This window comes from Pagrus major, chromosome 1 (assembly GCF_040436345.1).
Source record: "Pagrus major chromosome 1, Pma_NU_1.0".
NCBI classification, from domain to species: domain Eukaryota; kingdom Metazoa; phylum Chordata; class Actinopteri; order Spariformes; family Sparidae; genus Pagrus; species Pagrus major.
Window position 1 is genome coordinate 9,004,398 of NC_133215.1, and position 20,791 is coordinate 9,025,188.

A 20,791-nucleotide genomic window follows, 5' to 3' on the forward strand; every position below is an offset into this window, starting at 1 on the left:
TGTGATTCATGCAGCATTTTAGAGACATAAAAGTGGATCAAACATGTTTGAGATGATACTTTCAACTTGATGCCTCTAACTTCTGCAAATTAACCTCATGCAGAGATGACCTACCTCTAATAAGGTCACCTACCACATTTGAAGTGTTTTTGTTTGCTGTATTAATAATGCTGCAGTCGACCTTGCAACACTTCGCTTTTGTGATAAACTTGTGTTGTGCACCACACACACACACACACATTCACTCAGTCTTCTGGTCTCTTGCTCACAGATAATACACACCATTACACATAAATATCACACTCTGGTTTTATCGACTCGTACCACTCATAGCAGCAGCAACAGCAGCAGCAGCAGCAGCTATTGTGTGTGTGCATGTGTGAGTGTGAATGTGACTGTGAGAGGGTGCGTCAGAGGAAAAAGGAAGTTGCGGGATGAAGTTAAAAGCCTTCGACACAGTGCAGCTCTGCAGAACACCCACCACGGAAGAAAGGCAGAACGAGAGCACTGAAGTCTGACAATGAGATAATGAAAGGAAGACGGGGACGGGGACGTGAACATCGAGAAAGAAGACACTGAACTGCTGGGAGAAACTGAAGGTGAGAGCTGACTGTAATACTCATCCTACATTGATATGCAGTTAGAAAATTTAAAGTTTTCTGGTAGAACAGTAGCTTGTTTTGTCATTTTACTGGGTTTCAGGAAGGCCACTTCAATATTTTACTGTGAAAGGACGGGGCGAGAGTGTCTGCTCAGTGTTCGTCTCAGACTAAATGAATAATCTTCAGTTACTTCCACGTCCAGGTTTTACTTTACTGAGAGAAAGAAGAGAAGTTAAACTGTGACAAAGAAAGATTCAGCGCTACCACTACTTTTGTGTGACTCAGGAGCAACAGTCAAAGAAGTGTTTGTATGTGTGAACTCAGACAGTGAATACATTTAATTTATATTCAGTGTGAACTCCACAAGTGATCTAAAAGAATTGGTTCCTGACTTGTTGTGAAGCTAATTCATCTCTGATTGTCAGGACAGCTTAACCTAAAATCTGACCTACTGCTTAACTGCTACTCATGTTGTAGAGAGCGACAGCGATCACCGGTTACTGAATACTGTGCCTGTGAGAATGTAACAAAATCTTGCCTTACATCCCATCTATCCATTTATCTATCCGTCTGTCTGTCCATCTATTGTTCAGAAAACAAAGATGGAGTTGTGGCGGCAGTGTGCGGTGTGGTTGATCGACTGTCGAGTTCTTCCTGATAACCACCGGGTCACATGGGAGGGCGCACAGGTAAATCAGCTGTGTCCCACAAACTCACATACCTGCACATGAACACGCACTCTGTCTTGGTTCCCTCAGTCTGATTTTGTGCGTGTGTGTGCTGTGCCAGGTGTGTGACCTGGCTCAGGCTCTGAGAGATGGCGTGCTGCTCTGCCAGTTGCTCAACAACCTGCTGCCTCAGGCCGTCAACCTGAGAGAAATCAACCTGCGCCCTCAGATGTCCCAGGTAACACACACACACGCATCTTTTCCTACTCAATTTCCATAAACCATTTCCATAGTGACCAGAAGGCAGCACTGAATCCCTGAGGCTGCATGATAAGAAAATAATGTGATCTATATCTGTTCACGTCGCAGGGTGGGGGTGGGGGGGTGGGGTGTGTGTGTAGAGAATGGAGGGAATGATGATGAAGCAGAAAACTCTATTATTTAATCCTAAAGGTCTTGTTTTCCAGAAAAGTGTGCTTGTGCAAGGAGATTTTGTCGATATGTTTCCAATAAAAATCAACTTGTTCATTGGATTTTATAGCGATCAGTGTCACTATCCAGAAATAGGAGGGAAAAGGCAAATCGCTGTGCTAAAACCGTAAAAAAAATCCTTTCTTGATTCAAGAAAAGTCTTTAAGTTTTGGGGTTTACGTTTAAATCAGGATTAAATTTGTGTCAGCACAGGCAGATTTCTTTGTTTGACACCTTTTATACTCAACAATGTACAAAAATGACTTGACAATATAGAAATTTCCGCTGCGTGCGTCTTCTGTACCTAGATTGACACTACTATTAGCTAGAGCCAGCAGCAGGCTAATGTTGTAAAGGATTGGATGAGGGGAAAGCAGTTAATTTAGCTTTGTTGAGAGGTAACAAAATCTGCCTTCCAGCACCTCTAATGCTCACTAATTTACACAGCATATCTGTTATTTGACTACTTTTGGCCGTGAGCAGTAACTTCCTGCTGGTTACTTGGCATCTACTGCCAGCCCAACACATAACCCTCTGTAAAACAGTAAATTGTCACATTTAAACTTAAGTTTTTTGTACAGATTAAACACAAAATGTAGTGAGCTTTAGAAATGCTGTAGGCAGATGTGGTCCTGCACAGACGTGAGAGTGTCATCAACTTTCTGAATGAACTCTCAGCAAGAAAGTGAACAAGCTTATTTCTTAAAATGTCGCACACAAGCAAACTGGATTGAAAACTGGCATAAATAAGAAAAACCAAAAGAGAATCTGAGATGAAGACACAAGAAAGACCAAGAACAAGAGAGTGTGACAAAGACAGATAGTGCCAGGCTGTCACGTGATTGTCCTAAACGTCTCGAGGGAAGTCTTTGAATCACATCCGACTGGATTCACCATGATGTCTCAAATGTGTGATTGGGTGCAAGGGGTTAATGTGTTCGACACGTGCATGTGAAACTTTGGGAAATCCTATGAGGTCAAGGGTGGTTAAGAAACATCCGGTGATTAACAGAAGATCGGAGTCCACTCTGACGTTTACGCACATGCACACACACACACACACACACACACGTTCACACCTGACGACATTACACAAGTGGAGGATCTTCCTTGTGTTGTTGCAATAAGGTTTACTGCTGCAAGGATCTATGTATGGCTGAGCAATGTGATGTGTGCAGCAGTATCGGTTAGAACTCAGCGTTTCCCCTTTTCTCAAATTAGAGTTCCTCATTTCCCACTGCTGAGCAGACAGAGAGAGCGAGAGAGAGCTGCTCGTTCAGGAAGTTATGTAAACTACATGTCTGACCACCTCGTCAGTCATACTGCGCACTGTGCTTTATGTGGTTGTCTTTGTAGTTCAATTTTACCTATAGCTGTTCATTGCTGCTCATGTTCATGCGGTCTGTGGGACTGAGCAGCATTTATGTTCAAGTTGTTCTAGTTTCTAAGTGCAGCTGTTTGTGTTTTGTGGCTGCCGTGTTTCTTAAAGGATATATTTGTCCAAAAATGAAAATTCAGTCATTATCTACTCATCCACATGCTGATGGAAAGTCTTGTAGTCCACAAAACATTTCTGGAGCATCACAGCAAAACAGCGTTGCAAAATTCTCCTAAGAAACTGAAGTAGATGGGGACTTGTTTTAAAACATCAAAAAACAAAAGAAAAGAACAAAACAAAATGGCTCTGTACAGCTCGTCTGGTGTGATATAAGTTGCCGGAAGCTTCGAGATCCCAAGTTGATTTGAAAAAAAACGTTTTTTGCTACCTTTAAAATCTGAACTCTTCGCTGTAGCTGCTGAGCTAAACGCATTAGAGCACACCCTGTCTGAAGTGGGTGCACAAGCTCGACCAAGCGTTGAGAGTTTAAATAACATCTTTTTAAATCAGTTTGGGATCTCTGGACCTCTTGAGACTTTGATTACACAGGATGAGCTGCATGGAGCCATTTTTTTGTTGTTGTTTTTTTATGTTTTAAAGCAAGTCCTCATCTACTTCCATTGTTTAGGAGAATGCTGCAACGCTGTTTTGCTGTGAAGCTCCAGAAATATTTTGTGGAATTTCCCCCCGACTTTCCATCGGGATGGGGGTGAATAGATAATGACTGATGTTAGATTTTTGGTGAACTGTTCCTTTAATACTAGAAAGCTACATAAACAGCAATATGATATTTAACAATACTTTGATCTTACAATGCTCAACAATATCTGCCAAGTCTGTTTGAAATCAGCATGCTTTATGTGATGTGTAAGACTGATAGTGTCACTGTATGGGCTGTTTATGACCACAATTACTACTAAAATGATAAACAGTTGCCGAAATAAAGTGCTTCCTTGCCCAGAGGGAGCATTTGTTGTTTGTTGATTTGTTTCTCCCTTCAGGCAAAGCTGATAAACTTTATGTTGAGCAACTAATCAATGAATGTATGTTTCTGTTGGTTTTCAGTTCCTGTGCCTCAAGAATATCCGGACGTTTCTCGGAGCTTGTCTGGCGAAGTTTTATCTCAAAAAGAGTGAACTGTTTGAGGCCTTTGACCTCTTTGACGTTCGAGACTTCGGAAAGGTATAACCCCACCACAGCCATTCATCCATCCATCCATAGAATACAGTAATTATGACTCCTGCTCCTGCGTGAGGGAAACACATTGTGCACTCCAGTCGTTATGGTTGTGATGAGAAGCGTGAACACAGTCCTGACTCCTCACTGCAGCTTGCAGACACCCACATAGCCCTAACAGGAAGTAGTTTGGTGATTTTCTACATGAAGCGGCTCAGTGAACGAATGAATTCAGTATTTCACAATTCTGTTTCACTTTTGATGCCGTGCAGCCACAGCACTTTTGTGTGAACCTGATTTATATGTAAGAGGAAGCTGTGTCTTTAGGAAAGAAACCAGTCAACACGAAGTGGACCTCAACCTCACTGTGAGGTCTTTTTTTATTGTATTTGCTCTTTTTTTACTTAGTTTACAGTGTGTTACAGTCACTGAGCTTCTCGTTTCACTTTACTGCTTCCAGTCAGTCATCCAGTACAATAAAATACAGTGAACACACAGGAAGTATGATTTACACTGATAGAAGAAGTATTCAGATCTTTTCTCAAATAAAAGTTGTAATACCACACTAAAAAATACTTGTGATGATTAATAGGGAAGGAAAGATGATCATTTTGTTTTCATTTCCATGGACTTTTCTCAAATTTTAGCTTTTATTGTGAAACTCTGGGTATATTTACCTCTGAGCAGTGGTGTCCTCCTTTCTGCTCTCATGAGACAAATGTACAGGTAAAGCATTATCTCAAGACTTAATGTCAAGATCTGAATAGTTTAGTGCAGTCGGTTTCCTCAAGTTATTTTAAGTAAGGTCACTTTGTTAGATTTTACAGTGTACAGAAAAAAACAATGCACCTTTTTAATCTTGGAAGTAGGTTGTTGGTTTGATTCTTGTGAATTCCCTCTGCTTAAACAGCCTGGGTTGGGACTTTGTAATGAAATAAGAGTATCAATGTGCTCACAACAGGCAGGACAAACAAACGGGCTAATTAGCCTACTAACAAAATGAATAAAGGTCTGGAATGAGGTTGTCAAAGGGCCACAATCAGCCCAGTGGCTGCCAGTTGAATAGATCTGGTTTAGTGTTAAGGCACTACAGCAGTATCATAAATCATCAGTTTGGGAAATACACTTTCTTAGAACAAAAACTTCCAGTACCTCTCAAAGTCATAAATTAGCATTAAATCACATGTGTTTAACAGTAAATAATGACAGCTCACCATTTTTCAGGGTTTTTGTTACAGGAAGTATTCCAGTACATAATCTTTGCTGTCGTTTTTAAACCTCCATTTTTGATGGGATTAGACCAACACAATGTAACGCATCAATGAATGAGCTTTAGAGGTGCTGGTGGCTCATGCTCAGCAAAGCTAACTCGCTACCGGCTGTAGCTTCAGTTAACCTACAAGCATGAAAGTGGTGTCAATCTTCTCATCCAGCTCTCAGTAAAATTCCCAAACTATTTCTTTGAAAAACACTCTTGTTATTAGATGGCAGTCGGAGTGTTAATCAGTCCATTCAGATGTTCTTTATCTGGACTTCTCCTACAGACTTTCATTTCTTGTTACGTCTCCTTTCTGTCTTGAATGGAAGTAGGAATTGCACTGCAGTTCAGCAGTACTGACCTAGAAATATACTCAGTATATACTTTTTATTTCGATAATATATATATTTTATATCAACAGATATTTTCTATATATTTTCTTCACTGCACCTCAAGAGAAAGTTTGAGCTACAACAGAAGTCAGAGGTGGTTTCATTGAGGGAAAAATAATGTTGAATTATTTTCCTGGTTATAAGTTACAAAATGTAGTCAGGATAGTTCAGTATAGGCAGAGATATTAGAGCCCACTGACATACGTTGTAGCTTAATCAGAAAGAACAATCAGTTTCATTTGTATGGCTGTGCGACATGTTTGAGTTTCTGATCACATCTAACATGAAATTGATATCTGACATCAGTCATCATGATGCTGCAGTTCTCAGTTTACAAGTCACTTACTGTGCGAATAAGAGTGAAACTGTGTTATAAAGGAGTATAGGAGTAGTACTTGAGTAAAAGTTTTAATGTATCTGATATAAATGTACTTCGTTATCAAAAATGATAGTAACAGTGGATTATACATATATTTTTCTGATTATTGGAATCAGTGTTATTAACCATATACTTCTTTGTGTGTGTGTGTGTGTGTGTGTGTGTGTGTGTGTGTGTGTGTGTGTGTGTGTGTGTGTGTGTGGGTGTGTGTGTGTGTGCGTGCGTGCGTGCGTGCGTGCGTGTGTGTGTGTGTGCGCGTGTGTGTGTGTGTGTAACAGGTCATAAACACATTGTCCATCCTCTCTCATTCATCCATTGCTACACAAAGAGGATTTCAGTAAGTAATTTCCTTCCTTCACAGATATGCTGATAAATCCTTACATCTGCTTATATCTATATTATATTGTGTAATAAACCATTGGTTAAATGTTTATGTACTGCTACTGCTAAATTGTGTGTTGGGGGTTAAAATAAAGCGTTGTCGTTTAAAATTTACCATCCCAGTTAGTATTTGTATGAGCATAAATCATAAAGATGGCTCTGGCTACTAATTTACACATCATATGCACTGATATTGAAAGCAGAGCTGTTTGGATGGATCATTGTTGACAGTTGCTGATAGATGAAGGTAGTCTGTGTGAAGTTAGATGTTACTCAGTCTGAAAATACAAGTCTGAAGTTAATTAATACACAGGCTTTAGGGAAAAAAATACATTTGGGTAATGGCTCCTGTGTGACCTCCAGAGTCTGGCTAAGAAAGAGCAGTGCAATGCTTGTTAAACCCTTATGATTTATGTATCGTAGTCAGAAGAAATCCAAAATCAAAGGATTCTTTGAAAGTGGAAGTTCAGCCCGGAAACCCAGCACCAGTGAAATAATACAGGCTTACAAGAGTAAAGTTGATTTTATGAGCATCACAGGTGGAGTAGCTGATATCAACACAGCCCTGAATTTCTTTACATACATCACAGTGTTATACGCTGGTTTGGTGAGGTGCCAGTGCAGTAATAGAAACTTTGTCTACTTCCACCTGCAACTTGGATTCATCTATAAAACATTTATTACTTTATAACAATGTTCATGTTCTCCCTACTACTCTCTTTCTTTCTTTCTCTATCACCATCATCTACGAACACACACTCTCACACACTTTCCTCCAGGCCTTTTCCTTTGGAAGGTTGCACTGCTGATGAAGAGATCTACAGCGGCCTGTCTGACCAGATAGAGTAAGCCTTTCTCTCAATAGTGCTGAATAATAATCTTGAGCTCCCCGTTTTTTTGTGATCAATGTATTGTTCTGTAGCTTAAAACATATTGATCTTGATATCTCAGCTTGGTGTGCTACTGTACAATGATTCATCCTTCCTAATACATACAGTAGAGTAACTTCCCGAAGAGTAACGGCAACACAAATCAGTACATGCAGACACATTGCATACATAAATAGAAAGTGTGCAAGAAAGCCGTTATGAAGCAAAACTAAGACCTCCAGTTCACCCTGTGGTCCCTGTACCATATGGCCATTAGATCGCCATCAGAACAATATGAGCAATTACAAGACTGAAGTGTTTTTATTGCAAATAATCATCTCCTCCCTAAAATAAATGGAATAATCAAGGTGAAGGTCTTCATAGGCAAACCTCTGTGTAAAAAACAAAGCAAGCCACAAAAATGGCAGCTGCAGCTACAATTAGGAAAAGCATCAATCTTCACAAAAACTTCTCTGTTTGGTACGTAAATACATTCTTATCATCTTATAAAACCTTTAACATCCTTAAAGGTCAAAACACTAAAAAAGAAATGTATGTTCCCATCATTAGGTCTGAGAAGTTTTCTTTCACCTCTTACCTCTCTGTCGACTGAAACGGTGATCTTAATGAAGACAAAACAAATATAATGATGGGAACAATGTTGTGTGTATGTTTCATGTGTTTCAGCGACACGGTAGATGAGGATGATGACTTGTACGACTTTGTGGAGGACGAGGAGAACGATGGAGATGATATCTATGAAGACTTGATGAGGACGGAGGAACAACCTGAAACTGTGAGTGGAGCCCACACAACAGTATTCCTCAAACAAAAAGGAAGTTGGCTGTGTCTTTTGGCAACATTGAATCTTTGCAGGTCTGTCTTTGACCACGGTAGTTCAGAAAGACTTCCTCTCACTGGTTGCATATGTCTACCAGTTATACCAAAGGGTGACTCTGTTTCTAAAACACAGTGACATTAAGTCTGTTTTTGTAAAAAATAGTTTAAGATTAGAGGACAGTCTGGAAAAATAAGCATCATTTTTGTGTAGTAGAAATAGTTTTTTCTTCCTGTTAAGTATCTTGCCACCGCTGAGGTTTATTTTTTTGACACCTCGTGATTTTTATGACCCTCAGGAACCACTGACCCAAACCACACAGAGCTGTGCAGAGATAAATCTCCATCTGCTGCTAGCAGCTCCACTGACACATAACTTCAGATAGCAGCCTCATCCACGAAAGGCATTATGTGTAAATGTCACAGAGCTGCATAATTCATAAAGGCAAAGTCTAGAAGTGAGACACTGCTGGTGTAAATGAGGCCTCGAGAGAGTCGGGGTCAGAAAATTAACAGGACCTCAGGGGAAAAAAATCTGGAAATTGAAAAGCCTCGCTGTAGAATTGTATCCTGTGCATTTTTGTCAAATATTTCTGCAATTTTGTTTTTTGCTGCACACATAAGTAAGAAATGAGACAAAAAAAACAGGAAAAAATATTATTTTGAAAATATTCTCTGGTCTCTTCATGTTTCATTTGACACTTGTGTGTGTGTTTATGCAGCAGAAGAAGACTGGAGTAGACAAACGAGAGTGCTGTCTGCAGGAGATCAGACAGACAGAAGAGAAATACTCCGACACACTGCAATCTATATTACAGGTGTGCGCACATTTTCAATCTGATGAAAGACGATTCATCCAAGCAAACAGACATTTGGACTCACGTTTAAATGTTTAAACTAACAGCCATATGTTTTTCTTTTTTGTGCAGCATTTTATGAAACCTCTTGAAAAGTTTCTCCAGGCTCAAGACATTGAGAGTATCTTCATCAACGTAGAGGTACAGGAGAGATAATCTACCCACTGGGTCATGCATACACGTTTACCATCATGCATTAGCCTTGTTTTACATGTTTTCTGTGTGTGTACATTTGTAGGACTTGGCCAACACCCACCGGAATTTGTTGGAGGAGGTACGGACTTCCATCCTAAGTTATGGCGCCAAGAACCTGTACCAGGTGTTTCTGGACTACAAGGAGAGGTACATAACACACACACACACACACACACACACACCTGTTTCTGTTATACAGTAACATGGTCAAATACATGTACGTTATAACATGTTTTCATAAACCTACTTCCCCTACAGGCTCTTACTGTACGGTCGCTACTGTAGTCAGGTGGAAACGGCTACGAAACACCTAGAGAAGCTTTCGAATATGCGGGAGGACATCAAAATGAAACTGGAGGTGAGAAGGAAACACACTGTAAAAACAGAAGCACTGAGGATGTGTGATTTTCCTTGAACAGTAAGTGTTCACAAATGTACCAAGATGCGTACTTCTTCTATTTATAAAGGTATGAAGTAGTTTTGAATAGTTAAAGGTTTAGTGTAGAGTAGCTTAGCCCTTTTGAGCACAAGTAGCATTTTTCAGTGGTGGGAAGCCAGTGAGGGATCATGTACTCCTTGCAGCACTAGTGACTCCTACTGTTACCTCTGTGTACACCGTTTTTCTGTATTGAGAGCCAGCTGCACTGTAGCAGAGATTGTCCTGTTTGTCCCAGTGGCCAACTGTAATACTACAACAAAAAAGATTTCACATGTTACCTTAAATGGTATTTATTACTCTTCATCTTTTTAAATTGTAAAACTCTCCCAATGTAATATTTTGTAAGTAAACTTAGTCATTTTAACACACTAACAATATGGTTCCATTTGAGTAATGTAATACAGGAAAGGCAAGATTGAGCCACTTTCTGTTTATGAACAAAGACGTTTAAAGCAACATTAGGTAGAAATCCCAGATCTGTAACAATTTGTGAGATGTAATGTAGGTGCTAACTACAAACAAAAATGTTATCTCTTGAAAACCTGTATCTTGAAGTAAATATGTATGTAACGCTGTGATCCGACCCTCTCACTGAAGTTACATAGTGCAGACACAAGTGAGACACCATTCACCCTATTATAAGACACTGAACCATCAAAATGATTTTGAAGCTTTCATTTTAAGGTAAAAGAGAAAAAAGTTACATAACGATGCCTTAACTTTGACTGTGCATTCAGACGACATCATGCACAAAAAAATCTATCCTTTGAGAATGAGTGTTTAAAAATGTATTATACAAAGTTGACCCTGAAGTGTCCTGTCAGCAGTTTCACAGACTTTCACATTTGTGGCCCACATGAGAAATGCTTTCTGGGCAAAAGTTAATCTTTTTGTTTCAGTACTGCTTTTGGCCATGAGGGAAACTGGCGGCAAAGCTGAAGCTTCCACACAACATCCTCTTAACACATCTATGCAGGTCTTCACTTCCTTCTTACTCTTTCTCTCTTTCTCTCTCAGGAGTGTTCAAACAGAGCAAACAGTGGACGTTTTTCTCTCAGAGATCTCCTCATGGTCCCTATGCAGCGGGTGCTCAAATACCACCTGCTGTTACAGGTATGTTTGTACAGGTGTGTGTGTGTACGTGGCTGCATTAACCCATGCATGTACAATTTTCCCAGTTAGTCTATAATTTTTGTCTGTGCCTACAGGAGCTGGTGAAGCACACCACTGACCCTGCAGATAAGGAGAACCTCCGCACAGCTCTTGATGCCATGAGAGTAAGTTTGTATTAATGTGTGTTTATATCAGTCACAAACTTAAATCTATGATATTTAAACATTCATTAATAAGTGTGTGTTTCCAGGATTTGGCACAGTCTGTGAACGAGGTGAAACGAGACAATGAGATCATCAGACAGATCACCAGCTTCCAGTTATCCATAGAAAACATGGTGAGGTCACATGTAACATCTCATCTTCTTGGCTGTGATTTTGTTTTTCTTCACTGCTAATCCCCTCTCTCCTCGTCTCTTTAGACTCAGTCTCTAGCTCTTTATGGTCGCCCCAAGATCGATGGAGAGCTGAAGATCTGCAGCCCGGAAAAGAGGTCTAAACAGGACAGGTGTGTGTTGCTTATGTCTCAGTGTATTTTTCTGATGAGTTAATGCCATGTACGTAACCTTGTGCGTATTGATGTATGTTCGGCTGATCCTCAGGTATGCCTTCCTCTTCGATAAGGCCATGTTTGTGTGTAAGAAGAAGGGGGGAGAGAATTTTGAGCTAAAGGACATCATTGAACTACAGAACTACCAGATACGAGATGAAACCACAGGAGAAAAGGACAACAAGAAGGTATTTCTTCAGATTTGACCAGACATGACATCTAGTAGACCTCCATAAAGCTAACAATGTGTGTGTTACTGTGTGTGTGTGTGTGTGTGTGTGTGTGTGTGTGTGTGTGTGTGTGTGTGTGTGTGTGTGTGTGTGTGTGTGTGTGTGTGTGAACAGTGGTCCCATTTGTTCCTTCTGCTGGACTGCTCTGGGAGGTGTGGGTACGATTTATTCTTCAAAACCAGAGAAGTGAAGAAGAAATGGCTGGAACAGTTTGAGATGGCTCTGTGAGTTATCACACACACACACACACACACACACCAAATATAAGAGTGAAGAGGGTCTGTTTTCATCAATGTAAGCAAGTAAGTGAGTAGGTAAAGTTTGTTTAATATAGCACCGTTCATAGTTCAGTCACAAGGTGCTTAACAAATAAGATGAATTAAAGCATCAAACCAAATAAAACAGAAAAAGTGTCCTGTTGGTTATATAAGGATGGAGCAGCTCAGAAATATAACAAGGTGCCTGACCATGTTGGGTTCTGTATGTGATGTGAAAGGAATGTAGTACTCTCATGAAGCTACAAGCAGGAGCTCTGTACTTTTGCTGGTTAATTACATGCTTCTATAAAGCCTTATAATGCTGAAAGAGAATCAGATGATGGATACTAGCGCTGGTTAATATATCGATTTTATACCGTTATCATGATATCATGAGACTATATATCATCTTAGATTTTGGCAATATGGTATAAGTGTTGTCTTTTCTTCAACATTACTGATGATTATTGATCAAAAACCTCATGGTTTTGATATATAGTACCAAGTACAGTTATAATACGATTAAATGAGTATGTATAACTTGAAATTAGTTGTTTGTAGTGACAAACTCACAGAGAATAATCACCAGACTCCACCAGGCTTTATAGCATCTTTTAGCAGATTTTTTTTTTTCTGGACTGCAACTAGAAACCCTCTGTAAACTAACTGCAGCACCAAACAGCAGGCAGACAGACTTCAGAGGGGATGCAATAGGCTCGGGAAAGAGACTTGGGAGTATGTAGAGACCAAAAACGGAGCTAAAAAATATCTGACTTACTTGCCTGTTGATGAGAAACATGACTCCTTATCCATTATAATGCAGTTCGATTTCTGTTGAATGTGTAAATAAATCGTTGCGTATTAACACATTCAGCAGGAAAGGAGCAAGGTTATTATTGATTTGGAGTTATGTCTCTCGTCACCGTGTTTGATATTCACAACAAGTTTAACATATAAAATGTTAGTGTTGTGTTCATCGCTGTTTTCCACTGCCAAATGGCCAAAGAGTCAGCTATTAGGTTTAAGTTAATCAGCTTCTTTTTGGTTTTTTGTAATGACATATTTTATTATTTCAAATGGTCTTTAAGTTAATTATATAAAGTGAAACACATCAGAAGAGAAACAGGACTGAACAACTTAAAGTTGCTTTCAACAGTGACACTGATTTGGAAGTTTAGCTGTAGCTTCTTATCATTATGGTTTAGTGTTGCAGTTTTTAATGATCGCTCAAACGTTTAGGAAATTAACAGATATTTTGGTTGATTCTGTAATTTGCAATCTGACCTTCACTGTTTTGCTGCTACTGTTAGTATCTTCAGTCTTAGGAATACCAAGTGGATGCTGTCGTCGCAGAGGGCAACGACAGGTTTTTCACTTTCACCAAAGTTAAACTACCTGCCGGTCAAAACCAGCTCTCTGAATGCCTTGATACCCCAGCATGGTCAAAACAGTTGTACTTCACGGTTGCAGGTCAAATATGTGTCCAGAGAACTCCACAGCCAACAACCATGACTTCCAGATGCACTGCTTCGAGGAAACAACCTCCTGTAAGGCCTGCTCGATGCTGTTAAGGTACTTTGTCTCACTAGCTGTTCCTCTCAGTTTCTCTCCTAGTGACCATTTTTTAAAGAAACCTGTCCACTGAGGCTGTATCTCTCCATCTGTCGTCTGCAGGGGGATATTCTTCCAGGGCTATCGCTGCACGCGCTGTAAAATGGCTGCACATAAAGAGTGTTTAGGCAGAGTCCCTGCCTGCGGACGAAACTCAGGTCTGCGTACGTGCATATCTATTTGTATTCATACAATTTCTCATAAGCCTAATTATAACTTCTCACATTGATTGTTCTCTTGAACTTACAGACCATGCCGGTACTACAAAGAAGGTAAGACTTCATTTATCTTTGTCCTTGTGGAAATGTTTTATATTATTAAAGTATAGGTGATGAATAAGCCCATTACATGTCAGTTTTAATGTCCTTTGTTTTCACTTGTGCAAATAAATCAAACTTGAGGTACAACTTGCACTATTTTATTTTTGTCTTTTGTTTTTACAGAGTAAAACACAGAAGTCTTCGGGACATTCTAGCATCGGTAAGAAATTCATGATGAATCTTGTTGTGTTGCAGCGAAACCCCTTCCTGAATGTTCAAGTGTAAATTTAAAATCTGACGGAATTAAAGGCATACTATGCAGGATTTGTTGGTTGCTGTTTGAAAACTAGACTTACTAACTCAACTAGACTGAGAGAGCAGCGGTGCCACGTTACAGAGAACAAAGCAGTGAATCAGAGAAATAGTTCCTCATATTGTGGTTGTTTCACGTTTCTAAAACACAAATAAACATGCTCACACCTTCGCACCAACATCTGGATTTTGTGTGAATGCAACCAAAATACATACGTCATGCTCTCTGATGTTTTCCTCTCTGCTCAGCCCCGCCCTCGGTCAAACAGACACACAGACCTGCAGCTCTCAGAGACAGAGACACTGATATAACCTGGTTGCGACATATACTTCTTACTTACTTATATACTTCCAACCTTTCAATATGTTATTTCAAAGTGTATACTTCTCATTCATGTAAAATGCACGTTTGATGCTTTCTTATCTCGTTAATAACAACAACTTGACCAACCTTGAGATTTTTCTGTTGGGTAACAGCAACAACAGCTTGAGTGTACCCCAATCTAACAGGTAGTAAGCAAGATGTTGCTGCTGGGTAGATATAGAGCAACACAGTACATCAAATAAGCACAGCGATCACATAGGTATATATAAACGTATACATATAAAACGTTACAGTAATGGCTGAAAATGACACTGCCGTTGGTCTACCCAGGAGTAACTGTTGTTATTAGTGCGACTTCACAGTGTTTTGGTCCATACATTGTATTTTAAGACAGTCCTGCATAGTATACCTTTAAAGTGCTGACATGACATGCCATATCTTCTTCCTTCTATCTCAATGTCTCCTTTTTCTCCTCTTTGCTCTCTGTCTCAGGATTTCCTAAAATGGAGGTGTGTCAGGAGTATTATGGCTTGCCGCCGCCCCCTGTTGGCTTCGGCCAACCGCTTCACCTCTCCAAAGGTGACATCATCGAGCTGACCCGGGCCGATGCTGACCTGCCGTGGTGGGAGGTGAAAACCGAACATGAGCAAAAACACTTTATTATGGAAGCTGGGGAAGGGGTGTCACGTTATGTCAGTGTGTTTTCAAGCCTGGTTTCCTGTGGTTAGTGTGTAGGTGTGGGATGCTTTTGTCTTTTTCAGTTTCTTTTGTCATTTTCCTCTCTGTACCTCCTTCTCTATCTTCCACTCCCTCCCTCGTGCTCAGCCAACCTTATTCCTCAACTTCATTTAAAAAAGGCTTTGATTTGGAATATAAATCGCAATTTACGGCTGAATTCCATTTAGCTGCTTAAGTTTCAGGGTCATGGTGTTGCACATGCTGGCTCACTGTCATGGCATATTGGGACATTTGAAAAGAACAGAGCTATCATTAATACTATTAGTAACACATGTGGTTTTCTAAATATGACCAGTCAAAATGTCTGCTGCGCAAAAGATCAGATCGCATTTATCCTGTTGTAACTTCTTAGATGTGTTGCATCATTATCAAGCTGTCAAGAGTCTTTTTTGTTTACTTGTTGGTGCATTCAAGCACGTGTGGGACTCGTCACAAGTCAGTATTGGACATTTGTGCAACATAATTGGATTCACAAAGTTAATTTCACAAAAATGGATACTGAAGAAAGGATAATTGATTGGTCGTTCCTGTTCAGCAGCCTTTCTAGTCTTGGGTATCGACTCTTTCCCCACAAGTACAGTTCCTGCTTTGACCACTTTAATCTGTGTTACTACATAAAAGGGATATTTATTTTTTTGGCTTTAAGGAGTTTGGCTTTAAGGAACCAAAATGGATGAACACAAATAGAGGGTAGTATAGACACTTTTATTTATCTAAAGTTTCTGGACTGAAAAATGTAAGTTGTGAAGTCTTTGTAGTAAAAGATGCAAAGCACCGGCTTTGTGCTTTTATCTGTCATACTGCCAAACTAGAGCCTTGTGAATCCACAATATTGAATTAAGATTTACTCCCAAACAGTTTTCATGATATTTACAAGTCTTGACACAAAAATAATTAAGGTATTGTAGCTTGTTTTGACGAGGTTTCATACGTATCTTATTCATTTTCCGATAAGTCAAGTTTCAAGGTTTGCCAAACTTCCTCAGTAATCATTGCGAACTAATTTGGTATGAGTTGCCTCAGATCAATATCAGCTGCATATGAGTAATTCATTTGTCATGTTGATCTGATGATTCATTTATGTGTTGCAATGACTGCTCGGTCCACTCAGTCCAGTCATGTGAATTGTATTTATGTGTGTCACTCAGGGAAGGAACCTGACTGTCGGACAAATGGGATGGTTCCCCTGCCAAAAAGTTCAGCCCTACCTCGCTGTGAGTGCGATACACCAGCCATAAAACCTTTTTTTAAAATGACATGTTCAGTTCAGTCTTGTGGTGTGTTTCAGCTTGCACAAGTTGGCCACCATCTGCTGTACTGAAACCTACATTAGCAGTTACCACTTTGACCACAGACTTCTGCAGAGTTTTACATCTAATCTCACTTATGATCTCACCCTTTCCCAGAGGCCGACCCCCGACCTGTCTGGCTTCCACTGGTGAGTATCAACAGTAACTGCCTTAAATCACTCGCTCACCAAACCACTGTTAAGCTCATAGCTATATATTTCTTCCTGTATTGCAATGCACTGCAACAAAACAGGGATGAAGAAACACAGCAGAGCTGATAGAGTAAATAAAAAACCACAGAAACAGAACCTTGGTGTATCAACCTGTATCATAATGACACTGATGGGATCTGGCAACGCACTGTTTTGTAAAATAACTTTAAGTTGTTAGTAGCAATGAAGACTTAAGACTTATCAAGCTTTGGGGCTTCAAACTGAACAAACACAGTGACATCTGGTGGCTTGTTAAACTTATGGCAGCCCTTCAAGACTGGGGCTGGAGCACCAGCACACCTAGCTGAATTTTATAATTTTAGTTTCATATATTTGCAATAAAAGTCCAAGAAACTGTGAAATAATTATAACTTGTCTGAAAAAGCCCAGATATAGATTATTTTTTATGACACAAAATGTTAATGTACCTTTCCTTTATTACTTTTATTACATCATTACTTGGAAATGTTCTCATGATTATGTCTTTTTAATGTACATCACCACATTTCTCAATTATCCCCTCTCTTCTAATCCCACTAATGTGCCAACCGCATAGTTCAGCTGTAAAACTTTCAAAACTGTCCCACTGAATGAAGCACTTTCTGAAGCCCCCATGACTTTTTAAGCTTTAGACGTCATCAGTCTCGTGTTATTCTTCATTCAATACAAGCTTCAGCAAAATGTGTGGAAATAGTGCGCTTCACAGGAGTGAAACAAGCTTTGGAGCTTCGATATCGTCCACTCATCCCTGATTATTAGTCACCAATTTATTTAATAGTCACTGTTCTCTGTCCTAACTCTGTACTAACTCCAGAGGATTCAAAGTGCTGCAAATAACATTGAATAAACTCAAAAACAGCTTGTGAAAACATTGGTATTGTCCTTTCAGTCACAATGTATAGAAATGGTTCACTTTAGCGCCGCCCGGTGGTCAGATCAAATATGACGCTGTGAAGTGAAACTAAAAAGTAACCAACTGATATCATCAATTTTATCCCCCATGATGTGTCATTTTTCAACTAAAACTTATCAGAATAACAAAGATCACATCACGATTCTACACAAAGCCACTTCCCACATCTAAAATCAGAACATTTAATTAAATGTTTTTTAACACACTATAATGCAGCTGTTATCATATGAATTGTTGTTGGAGAGCGTAGGACAAAAATCAACTTATTTGATTTATAGATTTGTCTACATGATTTCTGTTATGTCTAACTACAAATTTGAATAGCAAATATGAAACAGCAACACTTTACTTTAACCTCATCCCCCCATGTTTACCATGTATAAGAATATATAATATAATGTAATGTATTGATGACATGTCCTCACTGGAGAAATGAGTCAGTAACTGCTGACAATTGCTGCACGTTAACAAAGACTTAAAGGTCCAGTGTGTCAGATTTGGAAGGATCTATTGGCAGAAATTGAATAAAATATTAATAATTACGTTTCTTTTGTGTAAACCTGAGACTAAGAATCATTGTTTTAACTTGCCATGTTGTACCACCATGTTTTTACTACATTGTAGTGTTATAGTGTTACAAACCTTTGTTTTTAATGTTGAAGTTGGTGTTATTTCTTCTTTCAATAGATTTGTCGTCTTGCTTGAAGCAAAGTATACGTTTCTGAATCTCTCTGTGCTTTAAGGTTTGCCGGGAACATGGACAGAACCGCTGCCAAAAACCTGTTAATGTCCCGGTCTGATGGGACCTTCCTCGTGCGGCAGAAAGACGGAGGAGAGTTCGCTATCAGCATCAAGTAAGCCTTCGCAAATTTAATCAAGAGAAACGTTTTGTTGAGTTTTTCTGTCTACAGAATGAAAATGGCCTCCGTCTAAACACTGATGGGGTCATTTACGAATAATTTCTAGATGTTTTGGTTAAAACTGGGCAAAATGTGGTTAAAAAGTGAGATTTTTAGATGTTGTATTGCTTCAACAGCATTGAAATACCTTTGAAACAATGATGTTATGTAACTACAGTATGACTGATCGATTGACAGAAAATAATACCACGACAATTTCATAAGCCATTAATCATTTAAATCATTTTAAGCATAAATGCCCAAAATGCTGTCTCAGATTCTAAACTCTAAATGATAGTGAATTAAATATATTTGGGATTTCGGCTGTTGGTTCGAGAAAACAAGCATTTTGCGAACATCATTTTTGGCTCTTTTTGTCACCATTTTTTTTTTTTTTTTTGTTAGATACTGAAAAGAATCTGGAGTTTAATTGAAAATGAAAATAATTGTTGGTTGCAGCCCTGTATCTAAACCGGATGACTTTCACATTAAAAAATAGCCCCTAGTCTGAACAAATTTGAACAAAATCTTGCCCAGTTTTAACCAACACACCTGATGTCCTTTGACCCCTAAATCACCAAAGTCCTGCCTGCTCAGCTCTGTTGAATGATGATCTAAACTAAGCTGAGATATTGTTTTGATGTCAGTGTTTTACTTCCTCTCAGAAGCAGGGAAATACACCTTCTCTAACAAAGAATTAGTACATGATTTACAAAACACCGTCATATGAAAGCCATTAGTCTAATCATGAAGCAGAAGTGGAAGAGTCTGTTTTCCTTCTTTTGAGAGGAGCGAACTAAATGTTGCACTGTTCACCGTAGTAAATATTCCCCAAATAATGAACCTTCCTTTTATATTAATCTGAGAGAACTTGCTTTACTGTTTATCCATAATCCTCTTTATGCTCTTTCAGGTTCAACATGGACATTAGACACATTAAAATCACGTCCACGGAAGGCCTGTACCGTATCAATGACAAGAAAGCATTCAAGGGTTTAATCGTAAGTTTTACAAACTCATCCAGCTAAGATCTGATAACACTGTCCAGAAGAAACACACCTCATTTACTCCTCTCAAGCCACCTCTTTCTCACATTTTTCTAAATATCGTCTTCTTCTTCTTTCTGCGTTAGGAGCTGATTCAGTTTTACCAGAAGAACTCTTTGAAGGAGTATTTCAAGGACGTGGACACGACGCTGCGTACGCCTTACAAACAACCAGAGGAAAGCAACTCAGCTAACAGCACGCCAAACACCACACCAGGTACATTACATCCCTCATCTGTCACTTCACACACTCCTGCCTATTATGATCATGTTAAAGGAATAGTCCAACATTTTTGAGAATTATTTCATTCGCTTTCTTGCTGAGAGTTGAATACCACAATCAAATATAGGAGATGATTCGGTCTTCTCAACAAATTCTCGACAAGAAAGCGAATAAAATAATTTCCCAAGACGTCCAGCTAGTCTGTTAAGCTTCTCCATGTTTATAATGTTGCCCCACTGTCCGACAGGAGGCAGCATGAGGAGTTTCGGCGTAGCGAGGGCCAGGTATGACTTCTCAGCCAGGGACCGCTCAGAGCTGTCGCTGCAGGAAGGAGACACCATCAAGATCCTCAAGAAAGCTCAAAACGGTTGGTGGAAAGGAGAGGTGTACGGCCGGGTGAGGAATCTGCTAACATCCACACAGTAAATAATAAAACATTTACAGGTTTTGAGGCATCCTGTCTTACCTGCTCCTTCGTTTCCAGGTGGGGTTCTTCCCAGCCAACTATGTGGAGGAGGACTACTCTGACTACTGCTGACGTGGCTCCAGATGTTTAGACCCTGTATGTGTAGGGGTCTGTGTGATACCAACAATTGCATTAACCCATGTGCACGAGTGTGGCTGTGTGCGTGTGAGAGAGGTGCTGTTACTTGTGATCTGATGACTGTCTAGTGATGTGAATAAAACTTTTGTTCAGCTGACGTGATGAATTTCTTTTTTATATACAGCTAACTTGGAACAAAGTGTAAACTCACAAAACCATCGGCAAGATGGCTTTCCACAATATTTTGGAACCGGGCTGCAGGACTTTGCAGGAAGAGACAGGGTTGAGGTCAGGGTACATCAACCTTGTACTACATATTGACTACATACACTTTTAGTTTCCACCAAAGTACACAACTGTAAATACTTT

At 39.5% G+C, this 20,791-nt stretch overlaps 1 protein-coding gene across 4 annotated transcripts; it reads left to right on the forward strand.

Annotated features, from left to right (window-relative positions):
• Nucleotides 1-470: 470 nt before the first annotated feature.
• Nucleotides 471-20,579, forward strand: LOC140994281 (proto-oncogene vav-like). Of its 4 annotated transcripts, none has more exons than XM_073463867.1 (29): nt 471-599; nt 1,196-1,291; nt 1,392-1,508; nt 4,185-4,301; nt 6,603-6,661; nt 7,485-7,550; nt 8,262-8,370; nt 9,134-9,229; nt 9,341-9,409; nt 9,507-9,610; nt 9,722-9,821; nt 10,920-11,015; nt 11,111-11,179; nt 11,266-11,352; nt 11,437-11,522; nt 11,617-11,752; nt 11,909-12,018; nt 13,522-13,623; nt 13,726-13,820; nt 13,912-13,934; nt 14,106-14,142; nt 15,052-15,188; nt 16,446-16,511; nt 16,704-16,735; nt 18,455-18,565; nt 19,524-19,611; nt 19,743-19,872; nt 20,126-20,274; nt 20,363-20,579. In XM_073463867.1, exons 2-29 carry the CDS (start codon nt 1,205-1,207, stop codon nt 20,414-20,416), a joined length of 2,532 nt encoding a protein of 843 aa, XP_073319968.1. In that variant the 5' UTR covers nt 471-599; nt 1,196-1,204; the 3' UTR covers nt 20,417-20,579. The 4 variants fall into 4 exon arrangements, with proteins under 4 accessions (XP_073319968.1, XP_073319976.1, XP_073319952.1 ...); XM_073463875.1 differs by having other exon boundaries at nt 9,137-9,229; XM_073463851.1 differs by having other exon boundaries at nt 515-599; nt 13,726-13,826.
• The last annotated feature ends 212 nt before the right edge of the window (nt 20,580-20,791 follow it).

What these genes read in the sequence shown, in the direction of transcription:
- LOC140994281 (XM_073463851.1), top strand. Translation starts at nt 1,205, where the DNA reads ATGGAGTTGTGGCGGCAGTGTGCGGTGTGGTTGATCGACTGTCGAGTT. An exon ending in ACATCAAAATGAAACTGGAG is followed by an intron (nt 9,822 to 10,919) that starts GTGAGAAGGAAA and finishes TTTCTCTCTCAG; the next exon opens with GAGTGTTCAAACAGAGCAAA. An exon ending in CTGACCTGCCGTGGTGGGAG is followed by an intron (nt 15,189 to 16,445) that starts GTGAAAACCGAA and finishes TGTGTCACTCAG; the next exon opens with GGAAGGAACCTGACTGTCGG.